The sequence below is a fragment of the Geotrypetes seraphini genome, chromosome 2 (genome assembly GCF_902459505.1).
Source record: "Geotrypetes seraphini chromosome 2, aGeoSer1.1, whole genome shotgun sequence".
NCBI classification, from domain to species: Eukaryota; Metazoa; Chordata; class Amphibia; order Gymnophiona; family Dermophiidae; genus Geotrypetes; species Geotrypetes seraphini.
In genome coordinates this window covers 267,574,797-267,598,084 of record NC_047085.1, presented here as the reverse complement: position 1 = coordinate 267,598,084, position 23,288 = coordinate 267,574,797, and the positions used below count along the sequence as shown (strand labels likewise).

At 46.7% G+C, this 23,288-nt stretch overlaps 1 protein-coding gene across 1 annotated transcript in view; it reads left to right on the top strand.

The window, feature by feature from the left end:
* Nucleotides 1-4,916: 4,916 nt before the first annotated feature.
* GALNT12 (polypeptide N-acetylgalactosaminyltransferase 12) overlaps nt 4,917-23,288 on the top strand; it is a 221,892-nt gene continuing 203,520 nt past the window's right edge. The window contains exon 1 of the mRNA XM_033929610.1: nt 4,917-5,786. Coding sequence (XP_033785501.1) covers nt 5,404-5,786 — 383 coding nt within the window. The 5' untranslated portion in view covers nt 4,917-5,403. The remainder of the gene's footprint in view (nt 5,787-23,288) is intronic.

The following is a 23,288-nucleotide window of genomic DNA, read 5'->3' as shown; positions in this document are numbered from 1 at the left end:
TGAAAGGTCACTCAGACACAATAATCAGAGACTTGAAAAAGAAACAGGGTTTATTCAGCATATATGTGACTCCTGAGCACCAAGTTGGTAGCTTCAGAAGTGCCCAAATCAGGAAGTTACAGAAATATTTATTCATTTTTCTGGCTATACAACTGAATTCTAGAAAAAACTTTTCACGTGTTACTTTTCTTAACAATCATTGGTCCTAAGCTCACACTAGCAGGTCACTTATATAAACCCTGCAGTCTTTCTGTTACATGTCCAGGAGAGCGGAATACAATATCGTGTATGCTGAGATAACCATAAGCTAAAATGCCCAAGCTAAAACACCCAGTGCAGGCAGGCTAGAACATGAGATAATGTAGGTCTGCAACTAAACATAATTCAGTATTTTATTAAAGAGAAAACTTAATTTAAAACTCAGGAAAACCAGTCCCAGACTCCTTAAATATTATTTAAGTGCTCACCTCCTCTGTGTTATTCTGCAATAACTAACACCATTAGAAAATATTAGTATTTTAATTTCTTACAGGAGGAATGGAGAGATGTACGCCCCCACTGCTAGCCCTAACCAAGAGTATATGGAAGTATCGGGCCACAAATACTGCATCCACCCCACAGTTCTGACCTGGCTCCCTCAGATTATTTCCTGTTCCAATTTTGATGAAATCTCTCCCTGGACAGCGGTTTTTAAGTGAGGAAGATGTCAAGGAAGCTGGGACGTCCTGGTTTGAAGGTCATAAGAAGAATTATTTTCAAAGGGTTAAAGTTATTGTGGATAAAGCATACAGAGCTATCAGGGGACTATATTGAAATATAAAACAAACAGTAGATAAATTGAACAGTCATCATACAAATAACATGTGTGTGGGTTTTTTATGGCACATTTTAGAAGCACCTTGTTGCAAAATATTAGTAGGCTTTAAGAAACCACCTAGACTTCCATCTTACTACTGCAATGGTGCAAAACAAATATGTCAGCACTTGAGCAGGCAACTGCCGATGGAGGCAGGAGGAGAACAACCTGCTAAGTAGTGCAACCCTGGGTGAACTAGCACCAGAAAAACCCAAAACCAAAATCCACAGAAAATCAGACAAGTGGTTCGACAACGAACTACTCCAACTCAAAAGACAATATAGACAACTAGAAAGAAAATGGAGAAAAAGCAACCAAGAGTCCACAAAAAAGCATGGAAAATAATGAACCAAAAATATAAGCAAAAACTGAAGGAAAAAAGAAAGACATACTACTCAAAGCAAATAGAAGGACCCCAAGACACAAAAAAGCTATTCCAGCTAATAAAAGTTCTCACAGACACCACACCCTACCTAGCCAACAGCAACTACCCCCCTCCTTCAGCCACCCTCTTAGCCACATACATCAAAAACAAGATCGCAAATATCGCAGCCAAGTTCAATGGAATCCCCACTCACATAGAAGAGACCTCATTTCCCCCCCCACAGAATAAAAACCCAGTCGCAGCAGACAGAACCTGGTCCCATTTCTCACCCATACAATGGTCAGACTTCAACAATCTGTATAATAAATACAGCCATGCAGCCTGTGACCTTAACCATTGCCCCCCATACCTACTGAAAGCCTCAAGTACACTATTCCATTCCCTGCTTCTACAATGGATACGGGTTGGGAGGCGAAAGTGAAACTTCTGGCTCAGGAGAGACGCCCAAGTCCGGGGACGCCGACTCCAATGAGCCTCGCACTCTGACCTGTAGAGGAGTCCTAGGAGTGAAGTCAAGCAAAGTCTGCCTCAACGGTGTTGAAGTTCCGGCCGGTGGGGGAACAGTCCGGACTTGCCCCTTTCTTTTTGTGTGCGGCATAGTTGAAGAAAAAGGCAGAGACTCGCCAGCGATGCTCCAACTGACGAGTCTCTGCCTTTTTCTTCAACTATGTCGGAAGTTTCACTTTCGCCTCCCAACCCAGCAGCTCCTCCGTGCCTGGCAGTTCACCCGTCTCTGCTAGAGGGAATCTCTGATGCCAAAGTGGCTGCAGAAACGACCTCTTCTGAGGGGAGCAGGACGGAAGAAGAAGAAGCAGCAGTGAACATAAAATAAGCAAGGGAAGAAGTCAGTCCTTTGGCTCTCGTGACTCCCCCGGAGGTGACCCTGCTAGATATCTGGAAAGCAATCCAGAGAATGGATGGAACTGTTCGAAGAAATGACTTCATTGATAACAAATGTAGACTTTCTGACTAAAACAGTAGAAGATTTAAAAAATGAAAATGAATCCAAACTCCAACTTGTGAATGAAGAGCTATTAATACCTTAAAAACTGTGAATGCTGGATTGATAAAAGATAAATTGTTAATACATAGATAGAGCAATTAGAGAACTATAATCGACGATTAAATTTGAGGCTATTGAATTTTCAAAAAACGCCAGAAATTTCATCTGTTGAATTATTTAAGACTTATTTGGTTCAAATCCTGGGATTTGCCCCCGATCTTATTCCTCCCTTGAATAAAATTTATTATATACCTGTAGCTATAAAGAAGACAGGGAGCGAAGTACCAGGAGCAAATCAGATACTTGATGTGGGGAATATATCAGAAATTTTGGAATCTTCTACAACCAAAACTGTGGAAAGAGCTACATTACTTATTTCATTCATATTCCAACAAGATCTTAATGTGGTATTAAAGCTCTATTTTCGTAAAACACAGGCTCTGTTCATGGGACAGCGTATTTGGATCTATCCGGACGTTAATAAAGAGACACAGGAGAGGAGAAAGTTGTTTCTTTTAATGAGACAGGAAGCGAAAGATCTTGGAGCTACTTTTCAATTGGCTTATTCTTGTAAATGTCTCATAAAATATTTAGGTATAAAATATACCTTTTTTGTTCCAGAATATCTCAGGAACTTTCTAGACTTGAAGAAGATTGTCAGGGTATAATGGGTAATGTAATATAGGAGGAGTTAATCCGTTAAGCCATTTCTTGTTATATTTATGTATTCAATTATAGAAGTCCTATACTTTTAGACCATCACTCTCTGTTTTGGTTTGAGGTCTAAGAAGATGTTTCATTAGTTAATTTTTTTTTTTCATGGAATGAAGTTATTATTTTTTTCATGGAATGAAGTTATTATTGTATAATTCTCTTCGTGTTTCCTAAATAAGTGTAAATTGCTTGATATCAATTGTAAATGGAATAAAAAAATAAAAAAAACAATGGATACAATCTTTACTATTAGAGGGTCATTTCCCACAAGAACTTAGCGAAATCATCATAACTCCGATACTAAAAGAAGTCAAAGGAGCAACGGACCAACCATCCAACTACAGACCCATAGCCTCAATCCCACTCTACGTCAAGCTGATGGAAGGCCTCATAGCCAAAACTTTAAACTCATACCTAGATAAACACAACTTACTCCACCCCACACAGTCTGGCATCAGAGCCAACTACAGCACTGAGACCCTACTAGGAACATTAATGGACACTGCCAGACAACACCTCTGTACAGGCAAGAAAATCCTGCTCATACAACTAGACCTCTCTGCAGCCTTCGACCTGGTAGACCACGACATTCTCCTACAAACACTAGACTCTATAGGAATATCAGGCAAGGTACTTTCATGGTTCAAAGGCTTCCTACAATCCAGAACCTACAGGGTTAAAACAAAACAAGAAAAATCAGAACCATGGTTCAACCCCTGCGGAGTTCCCCAGGGATCACCCCTATCACTCATATTATTCAATATATACATAGCCTCCCTCAGCTACTACCTAGACAAACATGGAATAACCTCATACAGCTATGCAGATTACATCACCATTCTCCTCCTCTTCGACCACTCAGAACCCACCATGACAGGCACAATACACAGAACACACGAAACAGTAGCAACATGGATGACACAGCACAAACTAAAATTTAATTCTGACAAAACAAACTTCATCCTCGTAGAAAACAGTAAAACTCCAACCTTAACAAATCTAGTAATAAACTCAATCTCATACCCCATTCAACACACACTAAAACTTCTGGGAGTACTAATTGACAGAGGCTGTACCATGCAACCACAAATCAACAAAGTAATAAAAGCATCATTCGTGACCATGAGAAACCTAAGACAAATCTGAAAATTCTTCGACAGGAAACAATTCCTACTTTTGGTACAAACAAAACAAAATACAGCCCTAAGACTCATCTACTCATTGAAAAAATATGACCACATCACAGAAGCATACCACGACTCACACTGGCTCTCAATACAAGCAAGAGTACTCTTCAAATTCTACTGCCTACTATTCAAGGCTATCAATGGAGAAAGCCCAACCTACTGGAATAACCGACTAACTCAATCCTCCTCAACCAGGCAAAGGAGAACCCACTCACTATTCACACACCCACCATCCAAAAGTGTCAAACGAAAAACACTATATGACAACCTAATAGCCACCAAAGCAGCTAAACTGGACAAACAAATAACCATTCTGCTGTCCTCGACTACAAAACCTTCAAGAAAGAAACAAAAACTCTCCTCTTCAAAAAAATACATAAAACCTATTTAACACGACCAGTTCCTACCCAAACCCCACCTACCCACTCTATACCCATAACATATTCTAATATGCTTCTAATTACCCATTTATCACCTTAAGATCTCAACAACTCTTTGGTAATTCTTATGTAACTCTTATGACAACTCTTATGTTATGTCACAATTCTTGTAACTTCCTGCAAACTCTTATGTAATCGGCCTTACACAACCAGCCTCGCGGGTTCAGGTCTTTTTGACCCACATTAATTGCCTAATCCTGAAATACCAGTGTTACTTCTCGCTTACACGGCTTGAAATCCCGCCCCCTATTTATCCCCCTGCATCTGATTGGCTAATTCGGCGACCCTCAAGGTTTCTTGCACAAAAGGGTGGGCGTTGCCGAGGCAACGTGACGCCAGGCTCTTCACCAGGAAGAGCTCCAGTACCAAGAGCGCAGTGAGATTTGCTAAGTGGGATATGTAAATGCTTGCTTCCTACCCTCAAGCCCCAAACCTCTTAGATTAGTTCTGTGTCACCGTCACATTTGTAAGATCTCAAACCTAAAAGAAAATGTCCCCAAATCTAGCTATAACTAATCTAAATCGGTGGGGGCGGCTAGATGAACAGCGAGAACTGTCCTGAGTCGCTACTAGGCCAAACAGAACGCGGAAGACCTTTTCCAGATGCAATTTGTATTATTTCAAAGTAGTTTCGGCAGTGCTGCAGGCTCAGAAGTCGAAGGGGGGCCTCTGTTTACAAAGTGGCAGTGGAGGAACTGGAGCGGCGGTGGCGGCATCCTTGATCGCCGGTCTCTCCGCCCACTGGCAGCAGCGGCCATGCCCTTTACCCGCCCGAAGCGCCGTGGCTAACGCTGTCAGATAGCGACGGCGACTGTAGGATGTGGGGGAGGCGGCGAAGGCGAGGCGGGCTGCTGGGGGTCGTGGGGCTGGTGCTGGTGGGACTGTATTGGCTGGCTCCGAAGTCTCGGCGGCAGCAGCAACAGCAGGAGCTGCTGCGCGACGAGAAGGCGCTGGAGCTGCAGCTGCAGCAGTTGAGCTCGGTGGTTTGGGCGGAAGCGCTAAGAGAGCGGCGACCCGTGTACGAGAGGCCGCAGGCGGAGCCCGGGGCGCTGGGGGAACTGGGGAGCCCGGTCAGGCTGGAGCTGCCGCCCGGCCCCGAAAGGGAGCGCGAGGAGCAGAGCGTGCAGGATCACCAGATCAACATCTACGTGAGCGATCGCATCTCCCTGCACCGTCGCCTGCCTGAGAGGTGGAACCCGCTGTGAGTATGAGCACAAGGTTAACTTATAGCAAGAACCTCAATCCACGATCCAGATTATGTAACCAGAGACCGATAGGCTATAGTTAACCAACTCATACTAAATTCATAATGTGAAACGAAAAAATAAAAACTAGGTATAAGGTGAAACTTTCAGCATAATGTGGACTTAAAATTGAATAAAGTAGTCCATTAAGGTGTCTGAGTGTCCTATTACTTGGAGTCCAGAAGGTGCTAAAACAAACCTACTGGTATCCAGGGCAGGATTAATTCTTCGAGGGTCCCTAGGCACACAAGTACACTGGGCCCCCCTGCCCCCCCCCCTTCATTTACCTGTTTTCTTATTCACTTCTTTATTTCTACTTGTATTTCTTTTTTTCTTTTATTTTAAAATTCAAAACAAACAACAAAGATTACCATACCAGTGCCAGTGTAGTTTTAGTTTAATGCAAAACGTCTCTGAACAAATTCCTTCTTCCTTCCCTTTCCACCAACTTGCCCAGGACTTTAACTCGGAATCCTTTCCATAGGTATATAAAAGTGTTCAAATGCATTGTACAGGAGTAATACTATCTGAAACATAAGTCTATATTAATAACCAAGTTTGCAACTCCTCTCAACTGCCTCACTCTGTCATCCAACTTTATGTATATGAAAGGTCACATTGGGCAGCCACAAAACTTAGAGACTTGAAGAAAGCACAGATGTTTATTCAGCATATGTGGACCCTTGAGCCCCAAGCTGGCTTCAGAAGTCCCGAAACCAGGAAGTTACAGAAATATTTATACATTCTTTTGGCTATACAACTGAATTCTAGAAAAAACTTTTCACATGTTACTTTTCTTAACAATCATTGATCCTAAGCTCACACTAGCAGGTCACTTATCTAAGCCCTGCAGTCTTTCTGTTACATGTCGTTTATGCTGAGATAGCCATAAGAAGCTAGAATGCTAAAACATCCAGTGCAGGCAGGCTAGAACATGAGATAAGTTAGGTCTGCAACTAAACATAATTCAGCATTTTATTAAAGAGAAAACTTAGTTCAACACTTAGGAAAACTAGTCCCAGACTCCTTCAGTCCCCCCTTGCAGGCTAGTCGAATGAAGGAGGAAGGTCAGGATCAGTTGTAGGGACTGGTCGATACTTGGGAAGTGCAAGGGCCATAGCAGCAGTGGAACGGTCAACAGCAGAGTCAACAGTTCGGTGGAGCAGCTTTATGGTTATGGGGACTACACAGGGCAGGCTACAAAGGAGCAGAGAAGACAGGGCGACAACCAGCAAGATGGTCTTCATTGTTGAACCAGAGGGCAACCAGGAGCCGAAGGTACCAGAGAGCCAGTCTGAAGTGAGGCCACGCCAGATCTGGACAGGAACATGAGCCAGTTTGGTGATACGATCCACAACTTCCTCAATCACTTTACCATCATCGTCAAGTTCGAGGCAGCAGTTGGAGAGGTTGAATTTGTCACAGGCACCACCTTCTGCCGCCAGCAAGTAGTCTAGAGCTAGGCAGTTCTGATAGATAGCAGTGCGCATTTTAGCATTCGCTCTGCCAATGGTACTCAAAGCTCGGGCGGTCTCATTAGTTATCAGTTCGAGTACAGCTTGTAGACGAATAATGCGGTTCAGCATATAGATTATCCCAGGACAAGCAGGCAGCATATTCTCGACATGTGGGTGACGTCATCCACGGAGCCCCATCGCGGACAGCTTTTCAAGCAAACTTGATTGAAGATTTCAAAGTTTGCTAGTGCTGCCCACGCATGCCTGTGCCTTCCTGCTCCACTAGAGGGCGCATCCCTTCCTCGTGGTCTTCAGTTCTTAGTTTTCCGTGGAGCCAGAAAGCCCTGCCTCTCTTCTCTGCGTTCTTCTAAGTGCCTTTCTAGCACCGTGGCTTCTTTATTTTATTCAGGAGTCGCTGTGCGGTTTTGTTACTTCATTGTCTAATTGATCGGGTATTTTTTTCTTGTTTTGTCTTTTCGTACTCGGCGACCAGGGGCTCCCGGTTCGCCGTGGCTGCGGCCGTCTGAAACTTATGTCCCAGCCTCTCACCGGGTTTAAGAAGTGCTCCCAGTGCAGTCGGGTTATTTTCATCACAGACCCACACCGCTGGTGTATCCTGTGCCTGGGTGCGTATCACCCCACGGACTCCTGTCCTCATTGTGCCATCCTTCAGCCTCGGGCTCTTCGGCGGTGTAGGGCCAGGATTGTGGAGCTCTTTGCCATGGAGGCTGCTCCTGTTTTGACCCCGGTCTCGACCTCGGCCTCGAAGAACTTGGCCCCGGGCAAGTCTCCTTCGACCTCGGCGGCTCGACCTCGAAGACCTCGGCTCTGGGTAAGTCCCCTCTTCTTCCTTCAGGTTCAGTTCAGCTGCCGAAGAAGCCTTCCTCGGAGTCTCTGGCCATCCAGGCGGTGAGCGTAGTCCCACCAGCCTCGACGAGACCACCCTCCAAAGCCTCCAAGCGTGCTTCCACCAAAAGGGAATACTCTTCCTCGAGGTCGCCCTCGGTGGAACGCACTGCTGCACCTGCCCGGCCTCCCATGGTCACAGTGCCGATGCTTGGCGCAGCTTGCTCCGACCTCGACCTTGCACGTTGCGGACCAGCCTGAGCGTCGCGTTGAGGCTTCCAGGGGCAAAGTGCGTCGGTCTCGGCGTCTGTCCTCCTCTGACTCATCGCCTCTTCCATTGAGGCATGCCTCGCCCTCGGGCCGACCTCGATCGAGGCGTCTGGCAAAGCGACCCCGGGACTCTCTCCCGAGGCGGGATAGGTCCCCAGGTCTTCGCACTACAGGCTCTATTAAAACCTAGGACCTTGCCTTGTCTAATCCAAGTCTGCTGCGGTCGCCTGTCCTGCTGGGTACCCCGCTTCGTGAGGAGCCGGCCTCTTTTTCTCGAGGCTTGTCCTTGGACTGAGGTTCTCCGGGGAGGCGTCATCGGGGCTCTGCTGCCCGACCCGGGATCCTTCCCTCCAGGGACTTCTAAGCGCAGGCTCTCGTCGACCCCCCCCCATTCTTTTAGTGGGGCGTCCTCGGCGTCCATGTTCGTGGATACGGATGTGCCGGTGCAGTATTCCAGGGAGGCTTCCCCCTCATTTTCGGCTGCCTTGCGGTCTTGTTCCACCTCTCCCCTCGAGGGACATTCTGAGAGCAGACCCTCTTCCTTTACTAGGTTTGTTCAGGATATGGGCAAGTCCTTGAACTTGGACCTCCAGTCCAATTCCAAGTATACTAAGGAGTTTTGGGAGGAGATGGAGCTCCCCTACCCCCCTAGAGAATCTTTGCGGTGTTGCAGCAGACTTTCTTTCGCAATCTGGAGACTCCCTACGCTATCCCGGCCATTCCATCCAAAATGGAGTCTCGGTACCGGTCGGTGCCCTGTAAGGGGTTTGAAAAGGCGCAGCTTTCTCACCAGTCCTTGGTAGTGGAGTCTACCCTTAAAAAGTCTCACCCGTCCAAGGTATATGCTGCTGTCCTGCCGGGCCGGGAGGGCCGGACTATGGATAAGTTTGGGAGGTGCCTGTATCAGAACTCCATGATGGCGAACAGAGTTCTGAATTACAACTTTACCTTTACGTCCTAACTCAAGTGGTGTATCAAGTCCCTTCCGTCTTTTGAGGCTGATCTGCCGACCATGTACCTTGCGGAGTTTTGCAAACTTGTGGATACGCTCTCGCAGCTTCGGCTGTACATGTTTCAAGCCTCCTATGATGCGTTTGAATTGTCATCCAGGGTCTCGGCCTTCGCGGTGGCCATGTGTCGTTGCCTGGCGTGGCTTCGCATTGTCGACATGGACCCCAACCTGCAGGACAGGTTGGCCAGTCTTCTGTGCTTGGGGAATGAGCTATTCGATGATTTCATCGAGGCTGCCACAAAACGCCTCTCCGAACACGAACGCTCCTTTGCTTCCTTGGTCCGGGCTAAAGTGAAGCCGCTCCGCCGAAGTCCTACAGGCTGCCTCCCTGGCAGTATCCACAGAAGTCCATGCCGGCGTTTCCTTGCCCTCCTCCTCGGCGTCCAAACAGCCACCATCTTTTTGACTGGCCCGGCGGGAGAGGGATGGCCTCCACCCCGGGTGTTCTCCCTATGCCTATCGGGGGTCGTCTCCTCGCCTTTTATTAGCGTTGGGCGAAGATTACTGTGGACTCTTGGGTCCTCCATTCGGGAGGGGTACTCCCTCCACTTCAGGGCTTTGCCGTCGGACAGTCCTCCAGAGGAGTCTCTTTCCGACAGGGCGCAGCTTCCCCTTCTGCTTCTGGAAGCGCAGGCTCTCCTTTGCCTGCGGGCTGTGGAAGAGGTTCCCTCTTGTCATCGGGGCTCCGGGGTTTATTCCCGGTACTTCCTGGTTCCCAAAAAGACCGGGGACCTTCGCCCTATCCTGGATCTATGGAAGCTGAGCAAGTTCCTGGTTCAGGAAAAGTTCCGCAGGCTTTCGCTTCCCATTTTGTATCCCTTGATGGCCAAGGGGGACTGGTTGTGTTCCCTGTACCTGAAGGAAGCCTACACTCACAATCCGATCCATCCGGCTTCTCGACAGTTTCTTCGCTTTCAGATGGGGGACCTTCATTTACAATATCGGGTCCTCCTGTTCGGGCTCGCGTCGTCCCCACGGGTCTTCACAAAGTGTCTCGTGATGGTCGCAGCAGCCTTGTGGTCGTGGGGCCTTCAGGTTTTCCTGTACCTCGACGATTGGCTTATCAAAGCTCTGTTGAGGGAGGGGGTTATTTCAGCGACCCATCAGACTATTACCTTCCTTCAGCGTCTGGGGTTCGAGATACACTTCCCCAAATCTCAGCTGTGCCCCTCCCAGTCCCTGCAGTTTATAGGGGCCGTGCTGGACATGGTCCGCCTCTGGTCGTTTCTACCTCTGCCTCAGCAGGCCGCCCTTCTGCGCCTGAGTCAGTTGGTGTCTCAGCGGTCTTCGGTCTCGGCCAAGCAGATGATGATCCTCTTGGGACACATGGCCTCCACCGTTCATGTCATGCCGTTCGCCTGGTTACATCTTCGTGTCCCCCAGGGCACTCTGGCATCTCAGTGGAGGCAGGATCAGGATACCACGTCTCAGCACATTGCAGTGATTCCCTCCTTGAAACGCTCGCTTCATTGGTGGGTCAACTCTTCCAATCTATCCAGAGGTTTGCTCTTTCTCGTGCCCCCACATCAGAAGGTTCTGATGACGGACTCCTCGACGTATGCCTGGGGAGCGCACCTCGACGGCCTTCGGACTCAGGGTCTTTGGTCAAGTGCGGACCGTCGCTGCCACATCAACCTCTTGGAGCTCCGGGCCATTTACAATGCCGTGGTGGCTTTCCGTCATTTGCTGCAGGATCGTGTGGTCCTGTTGCGCACGGACAACCAGGTGGTGATGTATTATGTGAACAAGCAGGGGGGTACCGGTTCCCTATCTCTTTGCAGGGAAGCCCTTCGTCTTTGACAGTGGGCGTTGCGCCACATCTTCCTTTGGGTGGTGTATATCCAGGGCGAGCGAAATTGTCTGGCGGACAAGTTGAGTCGCCTTCTTCAGCCACACGAATGGTCACTCCATTCTCACACTCTACGCCAGATGTTTGTTCGGTGGGGCACTCCGCAGATAGATCTGTTCGCTTCGCCTCGCAATCACAAGTTGCATCGATTCTGCTCCAGGATGTACTCCCCAGATCGTCTCGAGGCGGATGCTTTCCTTCTCGATTGAACGGGCAGGTTCCTATGCGTTCCCTCCCTTTCCTCTGATTCTCAGGATGCTGGTGCACCTCAAGGTGGTCCGCGCCACCATGATCTTGATAGCGCCTTGGTGGCCCCGGCAGTCGTGGTTCTCCCTGCTCCTCCAGCTCAGTGTCAGGGAGCCTCTGCTTCTACCTGTGTTTCCTTTTCTGCTGTCTCAGAGTCGGGGTTCGCTGTTACATCCCAATCTGCAGTCTTTACATTTAACAGCTTGGTTTCTATCCATGTGCCTCCCTCCTTAGGTTTTTCTCAGTCGGTGAGTGATGTTCTCGAGGCCTCTCGGAAAGCTCCACTTGGCAATGCTATTCACAGAAATGGACCAGATTTGCTGCATGGTATGCTGCACGCCGTCTGGAGCCGCTCTCTGCTTCCTTGTCTTCCGTGCTGGATTATCTGTTCCACTTGTCTAGGTCTGGACTCAAATCGACATCTATTCAAGTCCACCTGAGTGCGATTGCTGCCTTTCATCAGCCGCTTGAGGGGAAACCGCTCTCTGTCCTTTTCAATGTTCATCCTCCACTCAAGCCCCTCCCGGTGGTTTGGGATCTTAATGTATTTCTGGCTCGATTGATGAAACCTCCGCTTGAACCCATTGATAAAGCTCATCTGAAGTACCTCACTTGGAAGGTGGTGTTCCTGGTTGCTCTCATGTCTGCTCGCAGAGTCAGTGAGCTGCAAGCTCTGTTTGCGGACCCGCCTTTTACTGTATTTCATCATGACAAGGTGGTCCTTCGTACTCATCCTAAGTTCTTGCCTAAGGTGGTTTCGGATTTCCACCTCAACCATTGTGCTTCCGGTGTTTTTTCCGAAGCCCCACTCTCATCCTGGGGAGGTGGCGCTTCACACTCTTGATTGTAAAAGGGCGTTGGCCTTTTACCTGCGACGCACTGAGTCTCATCGGACGACTCCTCAACTTTTCATCTCGTTTGACCTTAATCGGTTGAACCGACCTGTTTCCAAGTGCACCTTATCCAACTGGTTAGCTGCTTGTATTTCCTTTTGCTACGCTCAGGCTGGTCTCTCGCTGCAAGGTCGAGTCATAGGGCATAGAGTCCGAGCGATGGCGTCGTCAGTTGCTTTCCTCAGGTCCACGCCTATCGAGGAGATCTGCAAGGCTGCCACTTGGTCTTCGGTTCATACCTTCGCCTTTTCCAGGCGCGACGGCCAGTTTGGCCAGTCGGTTTTGCGTAGTCTGTTTTCATAAATTGCCAACTTTCCCTCCGTCCCTTTTTGGTTAGCTTGGCGGTCACCCACATGTCGAAAATATGCTGCCTGCTTGTCCTGGGATAAAGCACAGTTACTTACAGTAACAGGTGTTATCCAAGGACAGCAGACAGATATTCTCGCAACCCTCCCACCTCCCCGGGGTTGGCTTCTTTGCTAGCTATCTGAACTGAAGACCACGAAGAGGGGATGCGCCCTCTAGTGGAGCAGGAAGGCACACACATGCGTGGGCAGCACTAGCAAACTTTGAGATCTTCAATCAAGTTTGCTTGAAAAGCTGTCTGCGACGGGGCTCTGTGGATGACGTCACCCACATATCGAGAATATCTGCCTGCTGTCCCTGGATAACACCTGTTACGGTAAGTAACTGTGCTTTGGAGTCCGATAGCCCCAGGTGCCATCCTCGGCCCATGTGGCAGGTCCGTAAACAGCAATGATCCATTCAGGAGGCCAGTCGTCACCCCATTTTCCAATCTGGAGAGAGTCAGACCGCTTCTGGCAACCCCTGGCATTGAAGATAGGGGCATCCAGGCTTTCGCCATCGGCCAGCGGTAACAGGAAGAAGCTGGGGCAGATCATGCCAAGTATACATGTACCAGTCCAGTTAGCAGGCAACCAAGAGTAGGCAAACAGATCACAGAGCCAATATCGACCATCAGGAGCTGACCATCATTCATAGGAAGTTTCATTGAGCAGTGTCTGAAGGACGCTGAAGACAGTGGGAAGCAACAATAGAGGTTCGCAAGGCCCATCGTGAAGGTCGTGGACCTGCCATAAAAGTGAGGGTCTGTGAAGTCTGGTTTAACATGTCCAGCTGCTTTGCCTCCCATGGCCACTGTTCTCCCATACCAGTCCCTTCACATACAAAACAATTGCTAACATTAAGAGTCTGGCCTATAGTTTCAGTAAACTGTATAAACAGATTTCTAGTGATTACAGGAATATCAGTATCTACTTTCATAATTTCATAAAACTGGGGAAATACCACAGAGTGATGGACAGGAGCACGTGAGCGGGATACAATGCGGACATATACAACAGTACCTGGGTCTCACCTTTTACCATCAATATACAATGCCATGCGGCCTCTGGCCTTCTGGACTTGGACTTGGACATTGGCATTTCAGTTATGTGGGTCAGTGATAGTGAAAACCATGGGATTGCAGTGGCCTGTAGTACACAAGGGGCCGGAGCTAGGACCTATAGTAAGGATGGCAGAGGGGGTATTGGTATTTATGAGGGTTCTTGTAGGTGGCCCACGAGACACATTCCCATAAAGGACAGGCTCCACCATTAGTGAAGGTTTCCTCATAGGGGCATTTCTTAAAGGCATCAGGTAATACAGACATATATACTTAGCACATTTGGTATAATAACACTGCCAATCTAGGGAGCCACATAAAACATGTTTTAGGGGCAAAACCATGACCCTGGGCAACATCAAATAACACATATGTATCCAAATACAAAGGAAACGGGCGAATGGGGTCTACAATAAGAGTCTGGTTGATAAGTGGACCCTCAACATTATCAATGCAGATTCTGATCCCCTAGTACAATAGGAAAGAAATACAGAAGAAAGAAAAATAAGGCAATGAGGGCAACACAAATATTAGATATATAACACAAAAGGTGCCGACAATGCTGGCACAAGAAGCTCATTTTGTCAGGAGCAACTTAGGAAACCTAAAACAGTTATATTCAAGGCACTTGCTAGAGGCAGTGGTGAACCCACAGGCAGTCAATCAAACTCAAACACTTGTGAAAAAGGTTATATTCAGAACACCTGCTAAGTACAGTGGTAAATATTCAGAACATTTTGAGGTCTTAGAAAGCTTCAGCTGAAGATCCGCGTTGTAGTGAAACCAAGTTTCATGTCTGGACACCTTGACAACTGTAAGAGAAGAAATTAGGCCAGTAAAAGGACCTATCCATCTAGGTTTCAGGGGGTCTGACTTCCAAGTTTTAGCCAATGTATTTCCAGGGACATACCCATGGACTTGTGTGGCTATCGGTAGTGGGGCCCTTTCCAGGACCCATTTGTGGAGCTCTTGAAGGGCTTTAGCTAAGGATTGGATCTGACTCTGGAAGATATCTGATCCCAGAGTAACAAAAGAACCAGGGTCTAGGTTCATGATGGGCGATAGGCGGCCAAACATGAGCTGAAATAGGGACTGTTTGGTGGATTTTGACAGGGTACACCTGATCTGAAAAAGAACAGAAGGCAACAAGATAGGCCAGGGCAGATTGGTTTCTTCAATTGGTTTGGTGAGAAGGGTCTTAAGGGTTCTGTTCATCCTTTCAGCTCTGGGGATGGTAAGGAGCATATAATTTCCATTCAATTTGGAGGGCCTGAGCAGTTTGTTGTACGACATCAGCAATGAAGACGCTGTTGTCGCTGCCTATGGAAACGAGGAGCCCGAAGCACGGAATTATATCATTCAGAAGGTGTTTGGTTATGTCCCTGGTGCGTTCAGTGCAAGTAAGGAAGGCTACGACCCATCTAGTCAGGGTGTCTGTGAAGACTAAGAGGTGACTGAGGGAACGGGAAGTGGGTAAAATCTACAGATAGGACCTGCATTGAATGTGTTCCAATGGGTTGGTGTCCAAGAGGTGGCAGTCGCCTGATTGGGGAATTTGTTCTAGAACCGACAACACATTGTCAGACCGTATTCCGGACTAGCTGATCAAGGTGATTGATAAAGAAATGTCTCTTGAGAGTCATTTTCATAGCTGGTTCTCCAGAGTGTGCCAGATCATGGCATCTTTTGACAATCGTGAGGGCCAGGTGTTGAGAAATGACTATAAGGGTACTCGCTATGCTTGCGTTTGAAGTATCAGTGTGTGGATCTGGATTGGCACTTGAATTGGTGCATATTTGTATCCACCCCCCTTTCAGGACAGACTGGCCCAAAAGAGTGCGGGCCTAAGTCTGTTCCTGAGAAGTGTACTGGGGTGTAAGAGTGTCCAGAAAAGGAATGATTGTGTACAGAGGAGCCGAAGGAGGGGGCAGAGGCTGGCAGCTCGGGCTGTGCGGTCGGAAAGGGCATTGCCGCGTGGAGATGAGATCAGTGACATGACGGTGGGCTCGACAGTGCATAACCGCGACATGGGAGGGCAATTTAACAGCCTCGAAGAGGTCAAGAATGAGGGGAGCATGATGGATCAGGCGGCTGGAGGCTGTAATGAAACCTCGATATTTCCAGATGGCCCTATGGGAATGCAAGGTAAGGAAAGCATATTTGAAGTCAGTGTAGATGTTGTAAGACTGAGAGGCAGAGTGGCACAGGGCAGAAGGGAGGGCATACAGCTCAGCTTCTCGGGCAAAAATGCCAGAGGGCAGGGGGCCCATGAGTAAAGGGGAAGTGGCAGAGACTACTGCATAACCAGTGATACGGGAATCAGAAGGGGTAACAGACGAACTGCCATCTGTGAAAAGAGTGAGATCAGGGTCCCGGAGTGGGATATCAGTGAGACCAGGACGGGAAGAATAAACTAAGTCAACAGTGTCAAGGCAGTTGTGCACGACCGGCTGGGAGGAGACAGGGAGGAGAGTGGAGGGGTCAAGGAGGGAAGAGACAACAAGAGAGACCTGAGGGTTTTCGCAAAAAAGGGCTTGGTGTTTAAGGAGGCGTTCGTTCGTGAGCCATAGGGAGCCTTTATGTTCTAGAAGAGAGGTCACACAGTGCGGAACAAAGAGGTCAGTAAGCTGGCCGAAAGTGAGTTTGTTAGCGTGCTGTAAGAGATCTGAGACAGCGGCAATTGCCCAAAGGCAGGGAGGCCACCCAGCAGCAACAGGATCCAGATGTCGAGAGAGATAGGCAATGGGCCTACACCAGGAACCAAGGAACTGGGTAAGGACTCCGGCTGCGATACCGGATTTTTCATGAACATAGAGCTGGAAAGGTTTGGAGGGGTCAGGAAGGCCAAGGGCAGGAGCCTGAGTCAGAGGTTTTTGGAGGTAGCGGAAAGACCGCACCTGAAGTTGGGTCCAGAGAAAAGGGGCTGAGTCCGCGCCTTTGGTGGAATCGTACAGAGGGCGGGCAATAGAGAAATCAAGGATCCAGATGTGACAGTGTCCTGCAATACTGAGGAAGGTGCGCAGAGCCTTGTGGTTATCAGGGACAGGGAGACTACAGACGGCCTGGACCTGGGTGAGAGGAAGGGACCGAGTACCCTAGGAGATTTGAAAGCCAAGGTAGGTGACACAAGGAAGGCATACTTGGAATCAGTGTAAATAGGAAAATTTAAAAGGCAGACCCACTATCTGAAAGACTCAAGTAAACTGTCTACTAGCACATAAGAATTGTTCTCAATCCCTATTCTGTAACAGGGTCCTACCCCTTAGAGCTGACTTGTAAAAATTAAGTAAAATTCAGTTCTGGGTCCTCCCACTAAGCAGGGTAGTCTGACACAAGCGCGCTCTAAAGCAGCAGTCCCTTCACTATCATCTGACTGGCAAAAATATTTACTTCCATACAAAAGCATTCCTAAAAATTACATTCTTATACTAAGCTTGTGATTTATAAAAAGAAATACAAAACAAAGATTGGAATATACAATAAAACTTTGGATTGCAAATAACTTGGTTTGCAAGTGTTCTGCAAGACAAGCAAAACATTTTACTAAATTCCAACTTGATATACCAGCAACGTCTTGCAATACAAGTACATACAGTATACAAGCATCACATTATCACAACTGAGCCAATGGTTCCTCTCTATGACGCTGCAGGAGTGCAGTGACTGTTCCAAACGAGCAAGGTCTTGCAATACAAGTATGTATATTTTTGTATTAAAGTTTTGGGTTATGGAACAAATCGTCTGAGTATCCATTATTTCCTATGGGGAAACTTGCCTTGATACACGAATGGCCTAGACTACAAGCATGCTTCTGGAACAAATTATGCTCGCAAACCAAGGTTTTACTGTACTCACAAAAGATAATCCATGCACACAACTTTACACCTTTTTGTTACAATCAACATGCATCTCAGTGCTATTAAATTCGTATCCCTGTGGTAAAAATGAAGCAGCAAGAGAGACCTACTCCCCCTCCCTTCAGAATTTCACAGAGTTGCTTAAAGATCAAAGAGATCAAATTACAGATGTAGTACTTTTCAGAATTTCCTTAGGTTTAAAAGATACATTCACACACATTGTCACTCATGGAATCCCATCATACCTCCTCACACATAAAGCACTAACAAAATCGGCTATTACCCTGAAACAGGTCTGCAAACCCTGATTTACCATGTATTTCAATGTACAGAAAAGAGGGGCACTTAACCTCCACCTTTGTTAGGCCAAGTGTAATTAAAAGTTGATTAATCACCTAATCAGACATTCAGGGCATTACACAATTCTAAAAATACTTTATAAAACAAACATGGAGAACAAAAATTCATACTGGACAGACAGAACTCATAAGGAACCCGGGATAGAAATACAAAGGAAGGGGATTTTGAATGTCATGCACACACAAAAAACCACACATACATGCAGATAACCAGTCCGTGCAAAAAGCAATCTCTGTACTTTCGTACAATTTTAGTCTCGTATATCTTTCTTATAAGCGTGGTATCTCAGTTGGAATAAAATTTTTCCTACACAAAAGATTCATTATTCCTTATTGGGCTGCTCAACTGCATTGCCCCTTATAATCCTACCTACATCTGCTGATTCCAGCTACATGAGCCCTTTTAATCAGGTCAGAATTCATGCACATGCTTTCTCTAAAATACTTTCAACATACGCGTATATTCTTGATTCCACTGCCTGCTCTGAGCAGCTAGAAACACATAAACCATCCAGCTGTTCAGACATCCTTTAACTCATTCACTTCCACCTCATTTCTAGTTGCTTACATACTTAAAGCACCACTCTCGTCTCCTTCTTAAAGCACTTCCTGTCTCTTCAAATTACATCGCTCTTTATCTTTCCTGAAACCTAGCAGCGCCAGTCATTAACGAACCTAGCAGGCAAAATCCAACAGATTTATTACCCCTCCTCCATCTTCCTTTACAAATACAGCACAATAGAAATATAGCCAGTTCTAACCAATTCCCTGACTCCTGAAATGTTCAACCTACACCGTTTTGTTTGTTTGTTTTTTTTAGGATGCATCCGAATCATGCTGAGCCCTGTAAATGCAAACAGCTTACGTCTATTGTCTAACTTCTGATCTACAGATTAGTTCAGTTTCGTTTCCCAAACAGACAAACACAGTTCCTAGAATCCCTCCCCGCTGTTTCAATGATGGATCAAGTCATTTACTAAAGCAAGAGAAAAGAAACAGGAGAGGAATGATCAATTCCTCCACTTACCAGTTTGGTGGCCAACCTGAGAGGGGGGGGGGGAAGTCCTGTAAGCTCAGGTGAAGACCCCCGAGAATTTCCCTGTCACAGCAGTAGCAGGCTAAAGCAAGGCCAGTACAGCTAAGACCTAAAATGGTTGCTGAAAAAGCAAATAGGCTCTCTGACTAGAAATTGTCAACTCTGAGAGCAGCCGTGAACTCTGAAAGACACTTCTGCTTTTTCCTAGAAACAAGTGTAGTTATAAAGAAAAACATAAGCAACATGATAACTTTCACTAGAGGAAAGACAAGCAACATGATAACTTTCACCAGAGGAAAGAACTACGGACATAAGTATACAAAAGGCTAACCACAGAGCTGAAAAACCGTTAGGCCCAGGTGCTCAAAAGAGGAACTTGGTATATTAACGGGACATTTACGGGGAAATGAGGGAGTTCGCATATGGAAAAGGCGTGACAGAATCACTCAATTTATGTTAACCAACCCATAGCTTAATATATGAGATAATGAATATAATTAACCAATGAAAGTGTGAAATGTAACATGCACCAACGTGGGCCAGAATCATATGTTTCAAGTTTAAAGTTTCAAGTTTATTATTTTTCTTGATTAATCGCTTAATCAAATTCTAAGCGATGAACATATTAAAATATAGTCAAATAAGGACATTACAATACAAAACAAACTTAAATAATAACATTGGGTAAAAAACTAATACATAATAATTTATACTCATGACATAGGGTAAGATAAGGGTTAGAAATACAATTGATAAAGAAAAGTAAAACAAAGGAGAAATACATTAGGGGAAATACATTATAAAAGAAAGCTCCCTGAACCATGGTTTCAGAACTCATCGGAGGTTCTCCATCATCCTGGCCAGCCTGATGTATGCTCTATCACTCTGTATGCTGTGTGATTTGTTCCTGTAAGCTATTGCTATTTGATTATTAAACCTTATATTATTTGTATCAGCATAAAGAGAGTTGAGTGGTCTATCTGTGAAGGCCTAGGGTCTTCAAACCCCAGACAGATACCTGCACTTTAACCCAGGACTCGATTAATCAGTTGAGCCGGCCTGAGCCACGAGATCTACAAATTCCAAAAGAAATCCAGCCGGCTTAGCAGACAGGTCGGTTCTCAAACCAGACACAAGTGACCAATCGAGTAGCCGGTGGTCAAAAGACCTTCAAGTCCCTGTTCGGGTGCCAAATGAAAGGTCACTTTGGGCAGCCACAAAACTTAGAGACTTGAAGAAAGCACAGATGTTTATTCAGCATATGCGGACCCCTGAACCCCAAGCTGGCTTCAAAAGTCCCGAAACCAGGAAGTTACAGAAATATTTATACATTCTTCTGGCTATACAACTGAATTCTAGAAAAAAACTTTTCATGTGTTACTTTTCTTAACAATCATTGGTCCTAAGCTCACACTGGCAGGTCACTAGCAGGTCACTTATCTAAGCCCTGCAGTCTTTCTGTTACAAGTCGTTTATGCTGAGATAGCCATAAGAAGCTAGAATGCCCAAGCTAAAACACCCAGTGCAGGCAGGCTAGAACATGAGATAAGTTAGGTCTGCAGCTAAACATAATTCAGCATTTTATTACAGAGAAAAACTTAGTTCAACACATAGGAAAACCAGTCCCAGACTCCTTCATATAAACAACCAAATCTGTATCTCCTCTGGTACATTCCACCCCATGTATGTTAATTTGTAAGAAAACAACAAGGCAAGTGGTCTACCAAAGAATCCAACGTGGAACAAAAGAAGATTGGCAGACAATAAGGAGAGTCAAATCAGGTGTATTTAAGGTGCTCCCAGGAACCATGCCTGATGCATTTCACCAAACAAGGCTGGTCAATGCAAACAGAAAACCATGTCTTTCATACACACTGGACACAGAACCACCCTCATCCAGTATGTAGTAAGTAATCACAAACTACCTCCCCCCCTTCCTTTTTATAAAAGCACGGAAGAGGTTTTTAGCACTGGCTGGCGGGCTGAATGTTCTGCGCTGTTCTGACGATCATAGGAATTCTGTGCCCATTGGAGCAGTGCAGAGCATTCAGCATGCTGGCTTGTGTTACAAACCAAAGGAACAGTTTTGGGGGTGAAGAAACAGTGGTGCATATCCCCTAATATTGAACAAAATATAAAGATAGCAGATGTAAATTTGAAAAAAAAACAAACATAACAAATCACTTTACAAGTTAACAACTGGAGGGAGTCAGACTGCTTCTGGTGACCCCTGGCATTGAAGATAGGGGCACCCAGGCTTTCGCCATCGGCCAGCGGTAACAGGAAGAAGCTGGGGCGGATCATGCCAAGTACACATGTACCAGTCAAGTTAGCAGGCAACCAAGAGTAGGCAAACAGATCACAGAGCCAATATCGACCATCAGGAGCTGACCATCATTCATAGGAAGTTTCATTGAGCAGTGTCTGAAGGGCGCTGAAGACAGTGGGAAGCAACAATGGAGGTTCGCAAAGCCCATCGTGAAGGTCGTGGACCTGACATAAAAGTGAGGGTCTGTGAAGTCAGGTTTAACATGTCCAGCTGCTTTGCCTCCCATGGCCACTGTTCTCTATACCAGTCCCTCCACATACAAAACAATTGCTAACATTAAGAGTCTGGCCTATAGTTTCAGTAAACTGTATAAACAGATTTCTAGTGATTACAGGAATATCAGTATCTACTTTCATAATTTCATAAATCTCCTGCTTCAGAACAGCTCCATTACCAACGGGAGGTGCCTGACGCCTCAGCACACCTCCTCACTGTAGGGATCTGAATCGAGACGGTGTGGGAGATGAACTCTGCCTCCTGACATCCCCAACAGGGCTCTAAACTTGAATCTCCTGCTTCAGAACAGCTCCACTACCAACGGGAGCTGCCCAATGCCTCAGCACACCTCCTCACTGCAGGGATCTGAATCGGGATGGTGTGGGAGACGAACTCTACCTCCTGACATCCTTAGCAGGGCTCTAAACTTGAATCTCCTGCTTTAGAACTGCTCCACTACCAACGGGAGCTGCCCGACGCCTCAGCACACCTCCTCACTGCAGGGATCTGAATCGGGACGGTGTGGGAGACGAATTCTACCTCCTGACATCACTAGCAGGGCTCTAAACTTGAATCTCCTGCTTCAGAACAGCTCCACTACCAACGGAAGCTGCCCGACGCCTCAGCACACCTCACTGCACGGATCTGAATCAGGACGGTGTGGGAGACAAATTCTGCCTCCTGTCATCCCTAGCAGGGCTCTAAACTTGAATCTCCTACTTCAGAACAGCTCCACTACCAACGGGGGGGGAAAAAAAAGACTGAACTCTGATGCTATACGATCCCTCACTAGAAACTATTGTCTACCTCTAACCAAGTTTCACATGAAACTAACACCTATTAAGCTGTAAAACTGCACGTAATTGTCTAACCCCTCTTTGCTCTTATCTCACTAGCAATAATTGGTGCTCAGTCTTCATCCAACCCAGCTTGCTTGTTTTCTGGGTTTTTCCTTCTCTCTCCTCCAGTTGTCTCACTAGCAACAATTTGGCACCAAGCTCCCATCTTAGCTCTGTCATACTTGACCCTCCATTAGGCTCCAGCTGCAATGGTAGGACTGGCCAGGACCTGATAGTGAGACCCTCTCGAAACTCTTCCAGCCCAGCTCCTCAATCCCCCCTTCCCATCATGCCCCCAACTCTCCAGGCCACCCCCTTCCCCACCTCCCTTCCCACCAGTTTTCAAACCACCCTCTTCCCCGCCTCCATTCCTACCACATCCTCAACCCTCCTTACGACACTATACTTCACCATCCCCATCATTACAGGCCAAGGCAGATACGGTGATCTTACCTCCCAGCACAAAAAAACCCACACCAGGAAACCTGTCAACCTCATCCCCATTCTACCCTCCCCACTAGCCCCCACCAGCAATACTCTCAAACTGGCACTCATCAATGCAAGATCAGTTAACAACAAGACCTTCCTCTTACACGACCTCATCCGTGACAAGACTTGGGACGCCCTCATGATCATTGAAACCTGGCTCCAAGACAATGATGGGATAGCACTAGGCGAACTATGTCCTCCAGGCTACTAGGCCATAACCTGCTCACATACCTCTGAGAAAGGAGGTGAAGTGACTACCATCATCAAGACCTCCATCACACCAAAACGGATAAACTCTATCAACATTACCTCCCTAGAAGCTCTTGCCTTCACCATAGGCCACAAACACAAAATCA